This window comes from Canis lupus, chromosome 1 (assembly GCF_048164855.1).
Source record: "Canis lupus baileyi chromosome 1, mCanLup2.hap1, whole genome shotgun sequence".
In the NCBI taxonomy this organism is placed as follows: domain Eukaryota; kingdom Metazoa; phylum Chordata; class Mammalia; order Carnivora; family Canidae; genus Canis; species Canis lupus.
In genome coordinates this window covers 50529446-50547066 of record NC_132838.1, presented here as the reverse complement: position 1 = coordinate 50547066, position 17621 = coordinate 50529446, and the positions used below count along the sequence as shown (strand labels likewise).

At 37.5% G+C, this 17621-nt stretch overlaps 1 protein-coding gene across 5 annotated transcripts in view; it reads right to left on the bottom strand.

The window, feature by feature from the left end:
* The window catches only part of MAP3K4 (mitogen-activated protein kinase kinase kinase 4), a 110870-nt gene that overhangs the window by 61450 nt on the left and 31799 nt on the right, over positions 1-17621 (bottom strand). For all 5 annotated transcript variants that reach the window (XM_072829956.1, XM_072829972.1, XM_072829966.1 and 2 more), the window contains exon 2: positions 11715-11905. In XM_072829956.1, coding sequence (XP_072686057.1) covers positions 11715-11905 — 191 coding nt within the window. The remainder of the gene's footprint in view (positions 1-11714; positions 11906-17621) is intronic.

The window sequence follows — 17621 nt, the reverse complement described above, 5'->3', positions numbered from 1 at the left end:
CACTAGTAGGTTTCATTTATATTTTCTTTTATACACACATACATAAGTAACAAGTAGTTCTTTAAAATCTGTATCTAAATATCAAGAAGTGTAAAAGGGTTCTTTTAGTAAATAAAAAATAAAAATTCTAAGTATAAAAAAACATTCTGTCTTCAATTGTAAGCATTTTTCTTCTTAAAACATAGTATGCCTTAAATCTGGTGAAATAGGGCATATTTATATGGGTTACAAACTGATATATCCAAAATTAATTCACTAAAGAAATCCTGTTGGTTTTTTTTTTTTTTTTTTAAGATTTTATTTATTTATTCATGAGAGACAGAAAGAGAGAGAGAGAGAGAGAGAGAGAGGCAGAGACACACGCAGAGGAAGAAGCAGGCTCCATGCAGGGAGCCTGACATGGACGCGATGCTGGGTCTCCAGGATCAGGCCCTGAACTGAAGATGGCACTAAACTGCTGAGCCACCAGGCTGCCCAGAAATCCTGTTTAAAACCAATTTACCTTCTAATCAATTTAAAAAAAAATTTTTTTAGATTTTATTTATTTATTAGAGAAAGCGACAGAGAGAGTGTGAGTAGAGGGCAGAGGGAGATGGAGCAGCAGGCTCCCCACTGAGCAAGGAACCAAATGCCAGGACTTAATCCTTGAATGGTGGGATCATGATCTGAGCCAAAGACAGACACGTAACCAACTGAGCCACCCAGATACATTCCCCCCATTTTAAAGATTTTTATTTGAGAGGGTTAATCAGTTTAAATTAAAATAGTTTTAAAAGAAGAATTTTTAGGTCTGTCAGTTAAGTATCTTATTCTTGATTTCTGCTCAGGTCATGATCTCAGGGTCATGAGACTGAGCCCCCACATTGGGGTCTGCTCTGAGCATAGAACTTGCTTAGGGTTCTCTCTCTCCCTCTCCCTCCTCTGCCCCTGCCCTTCCCCTATTTACACAGGCATGAGTGCACACTAGTTCTAGCTCACTCTCTCTCTCAAAAAAAAAAAAAAAAAAAAAAGAAATTAAAACAAATATTCCTAAGAGGAATTCCTAAGTCCAACTTGACATATTTATTTCCTTTATGGTCCATCAAAAAAGATTTTCTCTATAGGAATTTTTGCTATATTTTAATATAAAAACTATTACTTTTTAATTACCAATATTTTTTAAATGATGGAATTTTTATCCTTATTTTAATCTATCTTACTTCTAAAGGTCTTAAAACCTTTTATGCAGTCCATTCAAGAAATTTCTTCACAATTCTGCTTCTAGCTACAAATGCCTATCATTATTCATTTATAAAAAAATGAATTTTTTTTCATTTTGGCCTTTGTCTCCTCTTTGATGTTTTCTTTAACTGTGTTCTTTTTTTTTTTCTGTAACTGTATTCTTTATACTTTTATTGACTTAGCACATACATACCATTTATTCATCTCTACTTGGTAAAACAATGGTTATTTGAAAGCAAAGCTAACAAGTGCTTCCAAATTTAACTCCACTATATTTCATTTTTCAAGATACGAATTTATACTATACTTTGTCCTATGAAACACATAATGACATACATGGTATCACTGTTTAAGACTAGAGGTAAAAATAATGAGTTTAGTTTTAATACACTAAATTTGAGGAGCCTATAGGAAGTCATATTGGCGATGTCCATAGGTACATAATGTGGATCTTGAGTTTAGGAGAGAAATCCAAAGATACACTTGGAAGTCATCAGTGTATACATATGTTATTTAATACTAGGAGAGTACATAAGAATATCCAAGAAACATGTACAGAAGAGAGGCAATGCAGACCTAGAAGAGAATGTTGTCTTGGTTTTGAATCAAAGAAATCAAATATTTATGTAACAAAAAATGATGCTTTTAGCTTAGGATTTAGGATCCTAACAAAACTTTATAAAATGATATAGGATAACATTATTGATAATGGCCAGAGAATGTTTGCATACAGTTTATAATTTGAAAAGAATAATGAACAGTGAAAATGTAATACTTTACTTACATAACTCATAAATGTTCTTCCATGATTTTTAAAATGTTTAAATCCATGATTTAAAGATTCTAAGGAAAAAAAAGTGTTAACTGAGAGTGGCTGGGATGGTTTTTCATTATTCCAGAAGACTGGGCTATAAACATTATGCCCAAATCTATGCCATATTTTCTAGGAAGCGAATATTCAAAGCATGAAAAAAAAATATTAAGAGATAAAACTTCTCAGCCTTGATCTTTATTTCAGTAATTAAAAACACTTAAGGGACGCCTGGGTGGCTCAGTGGTTGAGCATCTGCCTTTGGTTCAGGTCATGATCCTGGGGTTCTGGGATTGAGTCCCACATTAGGTTCCCCACACGGAGCCTGCTTCTCCCTCTGCCTGTGTCTTTGCCTCTCTCTCTCTGGGTCTCTCATGAATAAATAAAATCTTTAAAAAAAAAAAAAAAAAAAAAACACTTAAGAGAGAAAAAAAATGCCACAGTCCCACTTTCCTGTATAAGAAGAATCCAATTTTAGTAGCCTAAAAAACTAATTTTTGCAGATTATGTACACATCTTAGGCCTACCTCATAGCAAACAAAATGGTGTATTATACTATTTTTAAAAAATTTTGTATGTACATAAAGCAATGGCTTATTTGGATGTACAATGTTCATAAAGACAAGCAAATTGGGAAAGGCACAAGATGGAACATAAAGAACATTTTTTTTTTTTTTCAAAACAAAAAACAAAGTTGGTTTTGGAAAAAAAAGCATAAATGGAAATTGATACATCATGCTTTAAGATGATATTAATTTAAACTTAAGATAGACTTAAACCCTAGTCTAGCTACTATAAAAAACTCTATTTATCAGTTGCTATACTTTTCAAATGATAGATTTGAGATGGACAGAGGAAACACAAGAGTATTTCCTAGCAATCAGTGATTGGGCAATCCTCTATGAAACTCTAAGAGACCTGTCAGTTAAGGGAGATGGAGAAGTACTAGGATGTTGGGGATGAAAATAAACCTATAAGCTGAGACACAGTTATTATTCCCAAGCACTTTATATTATCTTTACCCAATCTGACATGAGTATAAAACTTTTAATAATAACTTGAAAGCCCATTAATAATGGAAAGCCCATTAATAAGTTTATCTAGTTTCCTTTGAATATTAAATCCCTCTGCAATTAATAAAAAGTCAAATACAAACAGCTTCTGAAAATAATAAATCAAAAGTATACAGAATATATTACATGAGAAGTTCTCATTATAGTATTTTAAAACTAGTTCATCATAACTTAAGCAAGATTAATGGAACATCTGATCTCCTGAATGGCTATAAATTAAATGGTGTGATTTGGTTAGTGCAGTTTCAACAATCTTCCAGAGTAGTTACTTTTTCCTTTGGCCAATTACCAATAATTCCTGCCTAATTGGAAGAACAAGAAAGGAAAAGGAAAAAAAATTTATAATGAAACCAAAAGCAACCAATGACAAGCAATATGGTTCACTTGCTTAAACAGATATGAGACATTCAACTGAACTTTCCCATCATCCATATCTAGAACTGGCTCCTTAGAATATGTATAAAATGTATTTTTTATCAAGTCCTTACAATACTTCTGCTCTCCTATATGAGTACTGTCCAAATTCTACACAGCAGCTTTCCTCAAGCTCTCAAATGAGTAAGCATAAACGGATGGCCACCCTTTACCTTTAAGTGTGAGATGGTCATTAGAGCAATGATGTCCTAGATTATCAAACACTGGCAGCAATCTGCAGGGGCTTAGAGATCCAATTCATGGTTCTCAAATATCAGACAACATTAAAAATCACTTGGGTTCTTGCTAAAATGCAGACTCCCGGGCCCACTCCAAGTGTCTCCAATTCAACCTGGCTAGAATTTTGGGAAACAGTGCTTTCTTCAACTCCCTCATTTTCAAGGTAGGACCTATACAGAGACTGTCATCATCTTCACAACACTGTGATGAAGTCTACCATGGAACATCAACACGTAAATATTATGACCGGGATCCCAATCCATGTTTGTGCCATCACATCACAATTACACCTGTCACAGGTGCTCACAGGCCAGTGCTAACAGCCCAAGGAAAGGTTAGACACAGAGTGTCATAAACCACAGATTATAGAGGGTAACTAATCTATAAAGGCTTTAAATAAGACCATGTAATTGACCAGGGCCCTTGAAATTAGAGCTCAAACAAGGGTAGCAAGAAAGTCGAGAGTATCTTTTAAGCCAATGAAGAGACACAAAGGCAAAAAAAGAGACTCTGGCTGGACAGTGAGTCTGCATATGGGTAGCCTGAAACAGAACTCTGACTACCAGGCTGAGTTTAAAGAGCTGAAATACAGATTTAAGTCCACTCTAGCTAACAATGAGCAATCAGGTGACTGACGATACAGCTGACCTTTGCACAACAGAAGCTTGAACTATGCAGGTCCACTTACATCCAGATTTTTTTTTTTTCTGATAAATACTATAAATATATTTTCTCTTAGATTTTCTTAAAAACATTATGTTTTCAGGGCACCTGGATTGCTTGGTCAGAGAAGTGTTCAACTCCTGATTTAGGCACAGGTCATGATCCCAGGGTTTTGAGATCAAGCCTTACACTGGGTTCACACTGGGCATGGAGCCTGCTTAAGATTCTCTCCCTCTCACTCTGCCCCTTCTCCACCCTCTCTCTCTCTCTCTTTAAAAATCCCCAATAATAATAAAAATTTCTTTTCTCTAGCTTACTACATTGTAAGAATACAGTACATAATACATATACAAAATATGTGTTAATCAACTATTTACATCATGGTAAGACTTGTAATTGACAGTAAGCTATTAAAAGTTACGCTGTTGGGAAGTCAAAGTCATATACCAATTTTTGACTCTGCAGGGAGTTGACCCCTAACCCTCACCCTGGCATTGTTCAGGAGTCAATTCTATAGACTTGTAAGCATTTTATCAACTCAAATTTACAGCAGTATTATACTCTTTCAAAAACAAGTAGCTAATCATACTACTGTTAGCAAATACAGACTTTAACACACACATTTTTTTTAAGATTTTATTTATTCATGAGAGACACACACACACACACACACAGAGAGAGAGAGAGAGGCAGAGACACAGGCAGAGGGAGAAGCAGGCTCCATGCAGGAAGCCCAACGTGGGACTCCATCCTGGGTCCCCAGGATCACGCCCTGGGCTGAAGGTGGCACTAAACCGCTGAGCCACCCGGGCTGCCCTATACACACATTTATATATACATATACCTTGAGATATTTATGATAGGGAAATCAGTATGCGTATATAGGAATGTACATGTAGGTTCAAATTCTGATATAAATATCTTGAAGTATTAGTTCTATCTCTATAATTTGGCTATTGCAGTATATTATAATACTGCTGGCAAAATGAAGCTGACACTGATTACAAGGCAGATTCACTCTGAAAAGAACTTGGTTTGAGTGTTTTAATTCTTGATTAATTAATTTATTTAAAGATTTTATTTATTCATGAGAGACACAGAGAGAGGCAGAGACACAGGCAGAGGGAGAAGCAGGCTCCATGCAGGGAGCCCGATGTGAGACTCGATCCCAGGTCTCCAGGATCACACCCTGGGCTGAAGGCTGCACTAAACCGCTCAGCCACTCAGGCTGCCCTAATTCTTAATTTAAACTATGAGGTGAACTAGATTTACTTCTTTCTGCGATGTTAAAAGGCACAAAAATTTAAGGTGGAGATACTTTGACTATCTTTCCCTTAAACCAATCTTAAGAACAGCTATATATGACTAATTATTGTCCAAAATTTATTAAAATCTTAATTGCTGTAATTTGGCAGTTATTTACCATTATCCTAAAGTACAATTTAAATAATACCACAATTAAATCTTGTTACTCATCAAAGTATGAAATCAAGCCTGGTGGGTGAGCTAATTCGAGAGCTTAACCGGTAGGTTACATCAGTCAGGATGTCACATAGCTAACTTTTTTTTTAGGTAATAAGGAACTAACCATTCATACCTAGACATCATAACATTGCTATCATATTTGTCACAGCTTCTAAAACCAGTAGTTCATGTTTTGAAAACAAAAATGTTTTTAAATTCCCAGGGAAATGCAAAAATTGGATAAAATATCATTTTGCACACTTCTAAACTGGCAATCATTTCAGAGTCCACCAACATAAAGCAAGAAATAAAATACTACAATGATGGCCTCACTTTCATCCTTCACACCCCCACACCATCTTAGCAATGGCAACCTCACCTTTGTCCTTCATCCCCGCCCTCGTCCCCAACCAAGGGTCTCCTCTCCTCAGTCCCCTAGCATCCCAGACAACCACTATGACAGACACTAGTTTTGAACTACCCTGCTTGGTGGTTACACAATTGCATACTATGCTTGGAAATCACAATGAATGACACAGTGAATCTTTTTTCAGGAACTTCTCTAAAGTCTAGTCCCAGTGGTGGATATGTGGGGTCAAGGACATAACCAACCATCCCTTAACTATATTAACAAATTACTTTCCCACAAGGATTGAGACAATTTACACTCCCATTAGCATTGTATGAAAGCTGTCATCTCCCCACACCTTTGCTAGCAGTTGCTCACTGAGGTATATGATAAGAAATATATTTGGATTTTGTCCAGGTTTCTGGCACAGAACTGCTAAAACAACAACAACAACAAAAACCTTTGGATTTCCTGAATGATAGGAGCATCTTTAATTACTCACAGGAGCCCCTTTCAATCACATCTGTATTTATGCTAATGAGGTGACTTAGGGAATGCTCCTAGATAGCCTCAGGACAGAGCTGGGCACAGAAGAAGCAAATAATTAGTGGGCTGGAACCTTTAGCACCTCCCATCCACCATCCTAACCTCCCAGAAGGGAGTTAGGAGGGGGCAGTCTGGAGATTAAACTCTATAAAAACTCTTTAACAAGGAAATGTGATGAGCTTCCAGGCTGGTTAACACATCCAGGGAACGGGACACTAATGCTGGCGGGACTGGGAAGTCTCAGGTCATCCCCCCCCACCCCAACTCCCCAATCCCTTGCTCTATGCATCTCTTCCATTTGACTGTTCCTGAGTCCTTTATAATAAACGCAAGTAAAGTGTGTTCTTGAGTTCTGTGAACAGTTCTAGCAAATGATGGAACGTGAAGAGGGTCTCAAGGGAACTCTCAATTATAGCCAGTTGGTTAGAAAGTGGCCTGGGACTGAATTTCCAATTACAAAAAATAAATCTATAGTAGTTCATTGCTATTATAGATTGGTGGTAGTTACTCTGAGCCTATAATAATAAAAATATTTAAAGAATCATATCCATGTAATCAGTTCATGACAACAGCTACCATTGCTAAAAAAAAAAAAAAAAAAAAAAAAACTGTTAATGGTTACTCTCCCCTCCTTACAACAGGGTGCCCTCAGATACCTTCTTGTGTCCTTATAGTCCTTCAGAAATGCTTATGACGTCTGCCTTTACAGAGGAGAGACTGACTGGGCATTAATGCCCCAAAGCTTTCTATCAAATGCAGGTAGGTGCTAATGCCTTACAGCCTGCAACCACATCTACCTCTGAAATGCCCTGTGTGGTCCCCTCCCACACTGAATTCTGGCAGCCCTGTGTAGCATGGCACCACCATGCAGCAGAAGTGGTGTTATGTGACTTCCTAAGCTAAGAACCCTTACAACTTTCACCTTGATCTCTCTCATGACACTTGCTGTAGGGGAAGCTAGCTGCCATGTAAGAATTCCAATTACCCAGGAACAAGTATGCTGTGAAGAATCCCAGGATGACCATGTTGAAGGTCATGTGGGAAAAAAACAATGCTAGCCAGCTCTCAGTCCACACACTAGACATGTGAGTAAAGGAGCCATGCTGGACCACAGAGACGCAGCTGACACCATGTGGAGAAGAAGTGAAACCCCACATTTAGGGCCCTATCCAGGCCATGACAACATCTTCAGCCAACTGAGCCATTCCAGTTAAAGCTCCAGACATAATGTGTTTGAGATGAGCTATGATCTGCCTAAGTATGTGGCCCAAAGAATCATGAGCAAAATAAAATGGTTGTTCTTTCACGCCACCAAGTTTTGGGGGTGGTTTGTTATACAGCAATAGATAACCAGAAAAAATGCAAATATTATTGGTGACATTTATTAAAAAGATGAGTCCAACTTGGACTGCAGCTCTAAAGTGAATAGTATGATTCAGAGAGCCTTTGCTTGTGGCAGTGAGAAAGGAAGAATGCATCAGTTCATACTTCCTTGGAAAGCTTTTAAAATAAATCTGACCAACCTAATTAATTCTAAAAGCTCTTGAAAATACTAAGAGACCAATATATTATCATGAATCACACACTAGTTTGAAATATTGGCCTCCCGGCCTCAGCCCTGAGGTCATAACACAAATGTCACTTGTTCCAGAAGTCTTCTACCCCCAGGGCTTCCCAGTCCCTCCTGTGGACACTGCAGCAGCCTCACCTCACCACCCTTCATTCTAGCTCCACCACACGAGCCTGCACTGCCTATTTACCTGCATGATTCCTATGCGGGATAGGGCTTTCACCACAGATGGTAAAAGTTATTACTTCTGTGTATTGGCTTTATATGTATTTTTATTTCTTTTTGCTTTAATTTTCTAAATTTCCTATAACAAACTGTAATCTTTGACAACAAGAAAAAAGAATAAGTTTTTAAGGATTTTGGTTTCTTACGTTTGCTGTTATATAGGTACAGGTCAAAAGATATATGGCCATACATTTCTTTACCTGGCAGGAACTGGAATAGGTGGTCTCTAAGACTCTACCTGGCTGGCAGGAACTGGAATAGGTGGTCTGTAAGACTCCTTCCAGAGCTAAAATTCTGTAATTTTACGAAATAAATAGTTGAAAAAAGTTGAAGGAAAAGAAACAACCTTCCATTTTCTATTTCCCACACATCCCAGAAGGACAGTAGGAGTTCAACAAATACTTAGTGACTGGGGTGCCTGGGCGGTGCAGTTTCGTAATGCTGGGTTTTTGTTTTTAAGATTATTTATTTATTTATTTATTTATTTATTTATTTATTTATTTATGAGAGAGAGAGAGATTGAGAAACAGGCAGAGGGAGAAGCAGGCTCCATGCAGGGAGCCCGACGTGGGACTCGATCCCGGGTCTCCAGGATCACGCCCTGGGCGGAAGGAGGAGCTAAACCGCTAAGCCACCAGGGCTGCTCGGTGCAGTTGCTTAAGTGTCTGATTCTTGGTTTTGGCTCAGGTCACAATCTCAGGGTCTTGAGATCGAGCCCCATGTCAGGCTCTGCACTCAGCATAGGGTCTGCTTAAGTTTCTCTCTCCCTCACCCTCTGCCCCTCCCTGCCCTCATGTGGGTATGCATGCACATGCTCTCTCACGCGCTCTCTCTCTCTCAAATAAATAAATAAATCTTAAAAAAAAAAAAATCTAGTGACTGGTTTTCTGACTGATTAGTGGAAGACAGTACACTTAATTCAAGTACTGCATTCAGGTAAGTTTAACATCTGCTGCTTGTACTAGGAAAAAGTCCAAATCAAGAACCAGGAGAACTATTTCTTTTATTTTTTTTTCCAGGAGAACTATTTATAAAAATAGTCCTGTCACTATCTCAAGACTTCTGGCCTCAAAGTTACTTTAATAACCCTATACTGCAGTTTCTCAATCTATAAAATGTGAGAATTATGCCCTTAACTCCTATTCTAAAATAGCATGAACCAACATCAGCAGATGTGCTACTGGCATCTTCTCAGTTTTACCAGCTCGAAGCAAATACGTATTAAATAATATTGATTCAGTAGATGCTACTTTACTTTATAATATCTAAAATATTAGATAAGGAACTTCTATAGCTATCTTTGAGAAAATGAATAAAGATTGATTTTAAAGATAATAGATTGCAATGAAAAGCTATCAGTTTCCAAAGGGGATAATAAGTTCAGGTCACAGGTTAATATCCTAGTGCAAATAAACTTTTAAAAGAAAGTAAAAAATTGGGGAGCTTGGCTGACTTAGCCAGTAGAGTATGTGACTCCTGATTTGGGGATTGTAAATTTGAGCCCCACACTGAGTATAGAGGTTACATAAAAATAAAAATATCCTGGGGTGCCTGGGTGGCTCAGTCAGTTAGGCATCTGACTCTTGATTTCGGCTCAGGTCATGATCTCAGTATCATGGGATCAGGCCCCACATCGGGCTCCATGCTCAGCATGGAATCTGCTTGATCCTCTCCTTCTGCTCCTCCTCCAACTCACAGGGGCTCGCTCTCTCTCGCTCGCTCGCTCTCTCTCTCAAATAAAAAAAAATCTTTAAAAATAAATAATTTGAGAATGCAAAAATCCTTACAAAGAAAAAGAAAGAAAGAAAGAAAGAAAGAAAGAAAGAAAGAAAGAAAGAAAAAGAAAGAAAGAAAGAAAGAAAGAAAGAAAGAAAGAAAGAAAGAAAGAAAAGGAAAAGGAAAAGGAAAAGGAAAAGGAAAAGGAAAAGGAAAAGGAAAAGGAAAAGCAAAAGCAAAAGCAAAAGCAAAAGCAAAAGGAAAGAAAAGAAATCACCTTCCCTGTGGAAAAGAAAGACTATTAAAGCTTAGGAATTCTTCCTTGGGCAAAATTTCACCCAAGCAAATATACACCTCAAAATCCATTTCTCTTGCCTTCCTTCTTTCCTGAGAAAGGACCACAATGCAGACAAACAGTGAATGTGTCCCCTTACAACCACAAAAGGTCAATATGTGGAAGATATCTGCAGGAAGGGGAACCTGGCCAGAGAAAGGGAGAAATGGGTATGAACTTGATATCAGTAAGGGAGACCATGTGATAGGAAAATGTCCCAGATAAGATAAAGAATAGAATCCATATTTTGTGCAGTAAGAGACGAATGAATTCCACAATGCTATGAGATCAGTTTTAGGACAAATGGCTTGCTGAAATTAATAGGAGAATTCTAAACCCATAAGGTTTCAGCAATCTGAGGATCTGAGCCAGAAAGTAGAGAACAAGAAAGCAGCAAGTCAGCACGATTTGATTTATCTACCTTAGAAAAGAACAGCTGTGACATGCTGGAGGAAGTATGAAATGAAACCAGAAAACACTTCCAGCTTCTAGGAACAGAACATTATCAGGGCTCTGAGATTCCAAACAGAGAGATAAGTAGAAGGCAAGTTCTGTCCATGATGAGGTACCATCCAAGCACTGTGCTTAGCATGAAGGAGGGCTGTGCATATGTAGGACAGCATCACGGTCACTGACAGAGAGCACACGTCACAGGCTGGCTAGGGAAGCCTGGATCCGCCTCTCCCAAACTGCCCAGTACATCATGTCTGGAAGACAAAAGCTAGCGACTCAAAGTATAAAAAAGCCATCTCTCTCATGTATCAACAGCCATCTTGGATGAGTGCATGGATTCCCGCACACGTGACCTCTTCTATATACCAACAGGTATACAAATGCCTCACACCGCTGGCTTTAACAATTACTCAGGACAAATCTTTCTATCTCTGGAGAATTATTTTTTCCTTTATTAACAAAACTGCTACTGGTAATAATTCAAAAATTAAGTGAAATTTAAAAGCAGCATTAAAATCAAATTCAAGATAAAAAGAAAAACATGATCATAGAAAGGATCAATCAGTAGTTATGCGTTATACAGATGACATACTGAAAGTGCCAAGCCTGTCTATTTTTGTAAGTACCAGACTCACCTTTCAAACCAGATCGATTGGCAGGCTTCCCCACGTTATTCCTCTGGTGTTTGGTGGACATGCGTTTCATCTGCCGAGGTGTGCTGGGGGGAGAGGTGCCATAAAGGTTCTCCGTATTGATTTCATCTGAAAAATCCTCTGGATCAGACTCAGAATTCTTGCAAGCTGAATCTCCCACTGTGCACTCTTGCCTACAAAAGACAAAAAGCAGAGAAAATGTTCAGTAATGTGGTAAGTGAACTCAAATTTAAACTACTTGTGGCTTCTTTTAAGAACTCTTGGTAAAACTTTTTTCTATGGCTACATCTCCTCCTCGGCAACGTGGTCTTTCTCCTCTATCGTTAGTTGTGGAACTCAGAGGAGAACTTCTCTTTCGCCCAAAGGGAGTAAGGTCTGCGGTGGCTTCTGCTCTGACCGCAAACAGCAGGAGTACTGTGCAGGCAAAACTGGCGGGCGGTTCCTGTTGTTTACAGAATTCTGACACACAGGAGCTTAAACCTAAAAACGCACAGACTGAGGAACAAGAGAGCAAAGGACTAGAAGATACAAATGAAAGAGAACGAAGCATGTACTTGTGTGCTAGCCACTGGAGGCCCGGTGCACGAGTGGGCAAGTACTTCCTCTTTTGGAAGCACACAGAACAGGAAGCATACGAACACTTTACTGTGATCCGGGGAGCAGCAGGTCAATGTTTCTATGTCCTCTGCTAACCACTACAGAACAGAGCTGGTGGGGGCGGGGGGGTGGGAGGGTGTAGGGGAGAAGGACGCTGTGGAAGAAGAAAAAGGAATTAGGTTCTCTTCACCTTCAAAATACACTCCTCATCACCTTATTCTCTGGTAATGCTTCCTGCCAATCCTCTATCCCCAGCCAGTTTCTCAAGTAACATCACTATTTTGATAAAGTTCTATTTTGCAAAGCTAACAAAAATGAAAAAGCTTACTGATACAAACAGAACAAATACAATCCCCAAACAGCAAACTAGAAGGAATCAATCACATAGCTCCTTTCAAATATACAGCACCATCTATCTCATTCTGAATATTCTTTCTAAAATAAACTTCATATTTTATAAATCAAACTCCAAACTACATCCAAGATATAACCAGTGTTCTTCCTGGCAATTTATATCTTGATATAAAATCAAAGCTATTACAAAATTGAGGTGGAAAAAGAAAAACCACTCTAAAATATATGACACCATTATTGCTGAATTATACTAACAAATAAAACTTCAGAAAATGAACTTTCAAAAAATAAAAATGCTGCAGAATTATATAAATTTATAGCACTGAAATCCATAAAGAATCCCTCTAACAGGTCAAAACTGATTTAATCAGATGAAATGACTCTAGGTATTGTGAGTACACGTGCCCCCATACATATGTGCACACATTAAGACATACAAATGAAATACCCTGAAAGCTAATGACCACAAATTAAACCATGAGCAAATTTAGAAATAAGTTTTAAATAGGTGTGTTCCCTTAGGCTAACTACATCTATAACTGAAGTATCACACAGTCATACAACAAATAATACAACTTCCAGATGAACTTGAAATTTCCTACAACCACTTCTACACTCACTGCAAAATAGCTGATTCAGCTGACAAGAAGATATGTCCATCAATGACAAGGCCACTAATCTCCTCTCCCTGCATTGTGGTGCTTACTATTACTAGCATAGGTTTGGAATGATTAACTCTGCAGGCTTTGTGTTCTGAGGGACTTTGGTTCAAATCCTGACTGCCCTGGTGATTAGCTATGGTGATTGCCCAAATTATCTAAAATCTCCACACTGTACATTTCCAAAATAAGGATAATACTTAGACTCCAGTGAGGATTAAATCCAATAATGCATGCTTAACAAAAGAGTAATAATGGACTGGGGGTTCACTCAATGATTGCTACTACTCCTTTTATAAGCCTTGGAAGTCCCAGACTCATTTGTTACCCACTGAAAGAACCTGAGTTCCTTACTTCATCTGCTTAACATTAGGAACAGGGGCGCCAGGCTGGCTTAATCAGTAGGATAAGTGACTTTTGACCTTGTGGTGAGTTTGAGACCCACACTGGGTCATTGGGTGCAGAGCCTCCTTAAAAATAAAAATAGGAAAGGAAAGAAAGGAAAGAAAGGAAAGAAAGGAAAGAAAGGAAAGAAAGGAAAGAAAGGAAAGAAAGGAAAGAAAGGGAAGGGAAGGGAAGGGAAGGGAAGGGAAGGGAAGGGAAGGGAAGGGAAGGGAGGGAAGAAAGAAAAGAAAAGGAAAAGGAAAAAAGGAAGGAAGGAAGGAAGGAAGGAAGGAAGGAAGGAAGGAAGGAAGGAAGGAAGGAAGGAAGGAAGGAAGGAAGGAAGGAGAGAGAGAGAGAGAAAGAAAAGAAAGAAAAGAAAGAAAAGAAAGAAAAGAAAGAAAAGAAAGAAAGAAAGAAAGAAAGAAAGAAAGAAAGAAAGAAAGAAAGAAAGAAAGAAAGAAAGAAAGAAAGATAGATCCACCTTTGAGTTCACCACGGTACAGGACTGGAGATCATTTTAATATTTGTAGCATCTTCTAAATCCTTTCAAATTCAATACTGTAACTTTTTTCTTCCCCTCTAAGATAAAGTCAATGGTAAAGACAATGTATTGCATTACTTTTGTATCTCCAAGTTTCTAGAATAGTGTTCAAAACCATTCAGTGTCTCAGCACAATAATATATTTCATATATTAGAACGGTAATGGTAATCACTACAAAACTACAGCACAAATATTTAGGCAGTTAAATACATCGAGGCCAGACAGCAGGGAATGCCAGGGTAAATAGAAAAATGGAGTCAGATAAAGGAACATACAAGACCTTGTTTACAACATGCTCTCTGCAATGAGGAGAGACATGAACTCAGGAGTCAGAAGATCTAAAGCTACATCCCAGCCTTAGAACATAGGTGACTGCATACCTGACAAATCTTCCTAAAACTAAAAAAAAAAAAAAAAGACTAATACATAATTTGTAAAGTCAACATTCTAAAAAAACTTCAGAAAATTCAGTTGTGAATATTCAAAATAATCAAAACAATGGAAATAAATAGCTATTAGGGAAACACTAAAATATAAAACAGGCATATAAAATGGTATGTTTTACTGGTACCCTGTAGTCTCATGTGGATGAATAAATTAATAAAATGCAAGTAAAAGTGGAAAAGGATTTTTTGAAGAAGGACTGAAAACACCCAAACTTCAGTAAGCCAAGTTCAATGGCAAACCCCCAGAGCTAAGGACAGAGTCATGATCTGAAGAGAATAGTTTATTTTTCAAATAAGTACCCTTCTCTAATCTATGTATGATGGAAACAAGTCTGGTGCTTTGGCAGATAAAAAGAATCAGACAATACATATAATAAAAATGTTAACTTTTATGAAAAATTTAATTTGGGGAAACAGAAAAAAATATTTGTGTTGTGCTGTCATCCAACTATGGACAAGTTATTCTCTACCCATGGAAAATTTCATTTGGCTGCACTCTCCAAATAAAAGCAGAAAACTAAGTCCCTGTAATACTTGCACAGAAGATGAAGATCTCTTGTTTTTAAACCCACACCTATCATAAAACAAAGTCATCTACCTCAGTCTTTATACCCTCACAGACACAATAAACACTACTTATTCCAAAGTATTTCCGAATTATCTAATTTTCTAACAGGAGACATACAGAATCACACGGAAGCAGAGGAATACTGTCATAAATGATGCATTAAAATAAGAAAAAACAGTGTATTTCATCACTCTTTATTCATTATGCCACACAGAAAATGAGGTAGAAAAACGTACCATGTGGTGCTGCCAGCCACTATATAACTCATAATTAAAATGAATTTTAGAACAGACATTATAATAAAGATGAATTTATACATTTAATACTTTCTTAGGATTTACTTAACTCCATCAAGATGGTATTCACACACTTATTGGATATGTTAATATATTCCATCCAAGTAACTTAGTAACTTAACACATGTCAGTACAAGGGCACCTGGGTCACTCAGTAGTTGAACATCTGCCTTTGGCTCAGGGCATGATCCCAGGACCCTGGGATTGAGTCCCACATCAGGCTCCCCACAGGGAGCCTGCTTCTTCCTCTGCTTCAGGCTCTGCCTCTCTCTCTGTATCTCTCATGAATACATAAAATCTTAAAAACAAACAAACAAACAAACAAAAAAACACATGTCAGTACAAAGTCCAAAAATATTTAAAGGAATTAAAGTCTAGCATTCAATAGATACTATGCATAATGTCTGCCATCCTATCAAGAGCTATCAAACAAAAGGAAACTATGACCCAAACAAGGGGAAAAAGATCAATAAGCAGACCAGAAATTACTCAAGTAGAACTTGCAAAAATGAAAATTGTACCTAAAATGACAAATACTCTGTATAGAATTTAAAAGCAGATGAGACACAGCAGAAGAAATGATCCGTGAACTTCAAGACAGCAACAGAAACTATCCCAACATGAATTAGAAAAAGATTACAGAAAAAAAAGAAAAAAACATAGCATCAGTTATCTGTGAGACAATATCAAGCAGTGTAACCCATGTATTACTAGAATCTAAAATGAAAAAGGGAGGCACAGAAAAAAATATTTTAAGAATTAAGGGCTGAGGAACACCTCTGGGTGATTCGGTGGTTGAGCATCTATCTGCCTTTGGCTCAGGTCGTGATTCTAGGGTCCTGGGATCAAGTTCCGCATCGGGCTCCTCATAGGGAGCCTGCCTGTCTCTGTGCCTAGGCCTCTGCCTCTGTGTCTCTCATGAATAAATTAAAAAAAAAAAAAAAAAAAAAAAGAATTAAGAGCTGAAAATTTTCCAAATTTGAAGAAAACTGTTTAGTTCACAGATCCAAGTAGTTCTACAAACTCCAAGCAGAACAATTTGAAAAAAACTATTGGTTTTGATTATGCATATCATAATCAAATTCCTAAAAACCAATGATGAAGAGAAAAAATCTTAAAAGGAGCCAGGGAAAAACAACTTTGTTTGGGAGTCTTAACTTAGAAGCAATATGTAATAGTGCAGTGTGAAGGGACATTAAGCAAAATTTTTCTGTAAAAAAAAAAAAAAAAAAAAACTTATACACAAAATCTAGGAATATAAACACTAGTGGTAAGTTCAAAAGAACTTGCATCATTTCAATTAACTAACCAAAACCATTCAAAACCTCATTTTGTATTAGCTCATATGAGATGAGCTAATGTGGTCAGTTGACTAGTTCAGAATGTTTCCATGGATACCAATTATTTTGGATAAGGAAAGTAGTACAAGGTCTACATCAATTGCCCGGAAACACTGGCCTTATTTGTGTTGAAAAACACATAAATGTGAAATTTCTTTCTGATGCTAAACTTCTGACAGTCACATTAAACAATGTCTCACTCTTTTAACATAAAACTTTGCCAAGTACTATTCACTTGACATAAAATCTGGTCTAAGAAAAGTATGTGTTGAACTCAATCTGAGGGAGTTTGGTCATTTTTCAATGGAAAACGTGTGGAAGACAAGACAAAAATTCAAGTAACTTGAGGTTACATAGTTTTGCTGTGACACAGTAGGTAAACCACATGGTGCCTGAAATAGCTCATCCATAAAATAATAAAGTTGGATTAGAGGAGTTCAAAAACATCTGTGGTTTTGCAAAAGCCCTAAAAAAAAAAAAAATACTTCACTACTAGTTCCTTAGCAAAATCCTTAGAATTAAGATCTTTTAGTCACTTAAGCTCACCTGTGTGAGGTCTTCTTTGCCACCTCTACCTCCTCATTAACCTATTCTCTATTAAATAATAATTAAAAGGAGATTGCTGCTGTTGAGGGAAAGGAAAGGAGGGGGAGGGAAGCAGAGACGGTAGATTTTCCAGGTTTCCTTTTTTAAGAACTTGTAC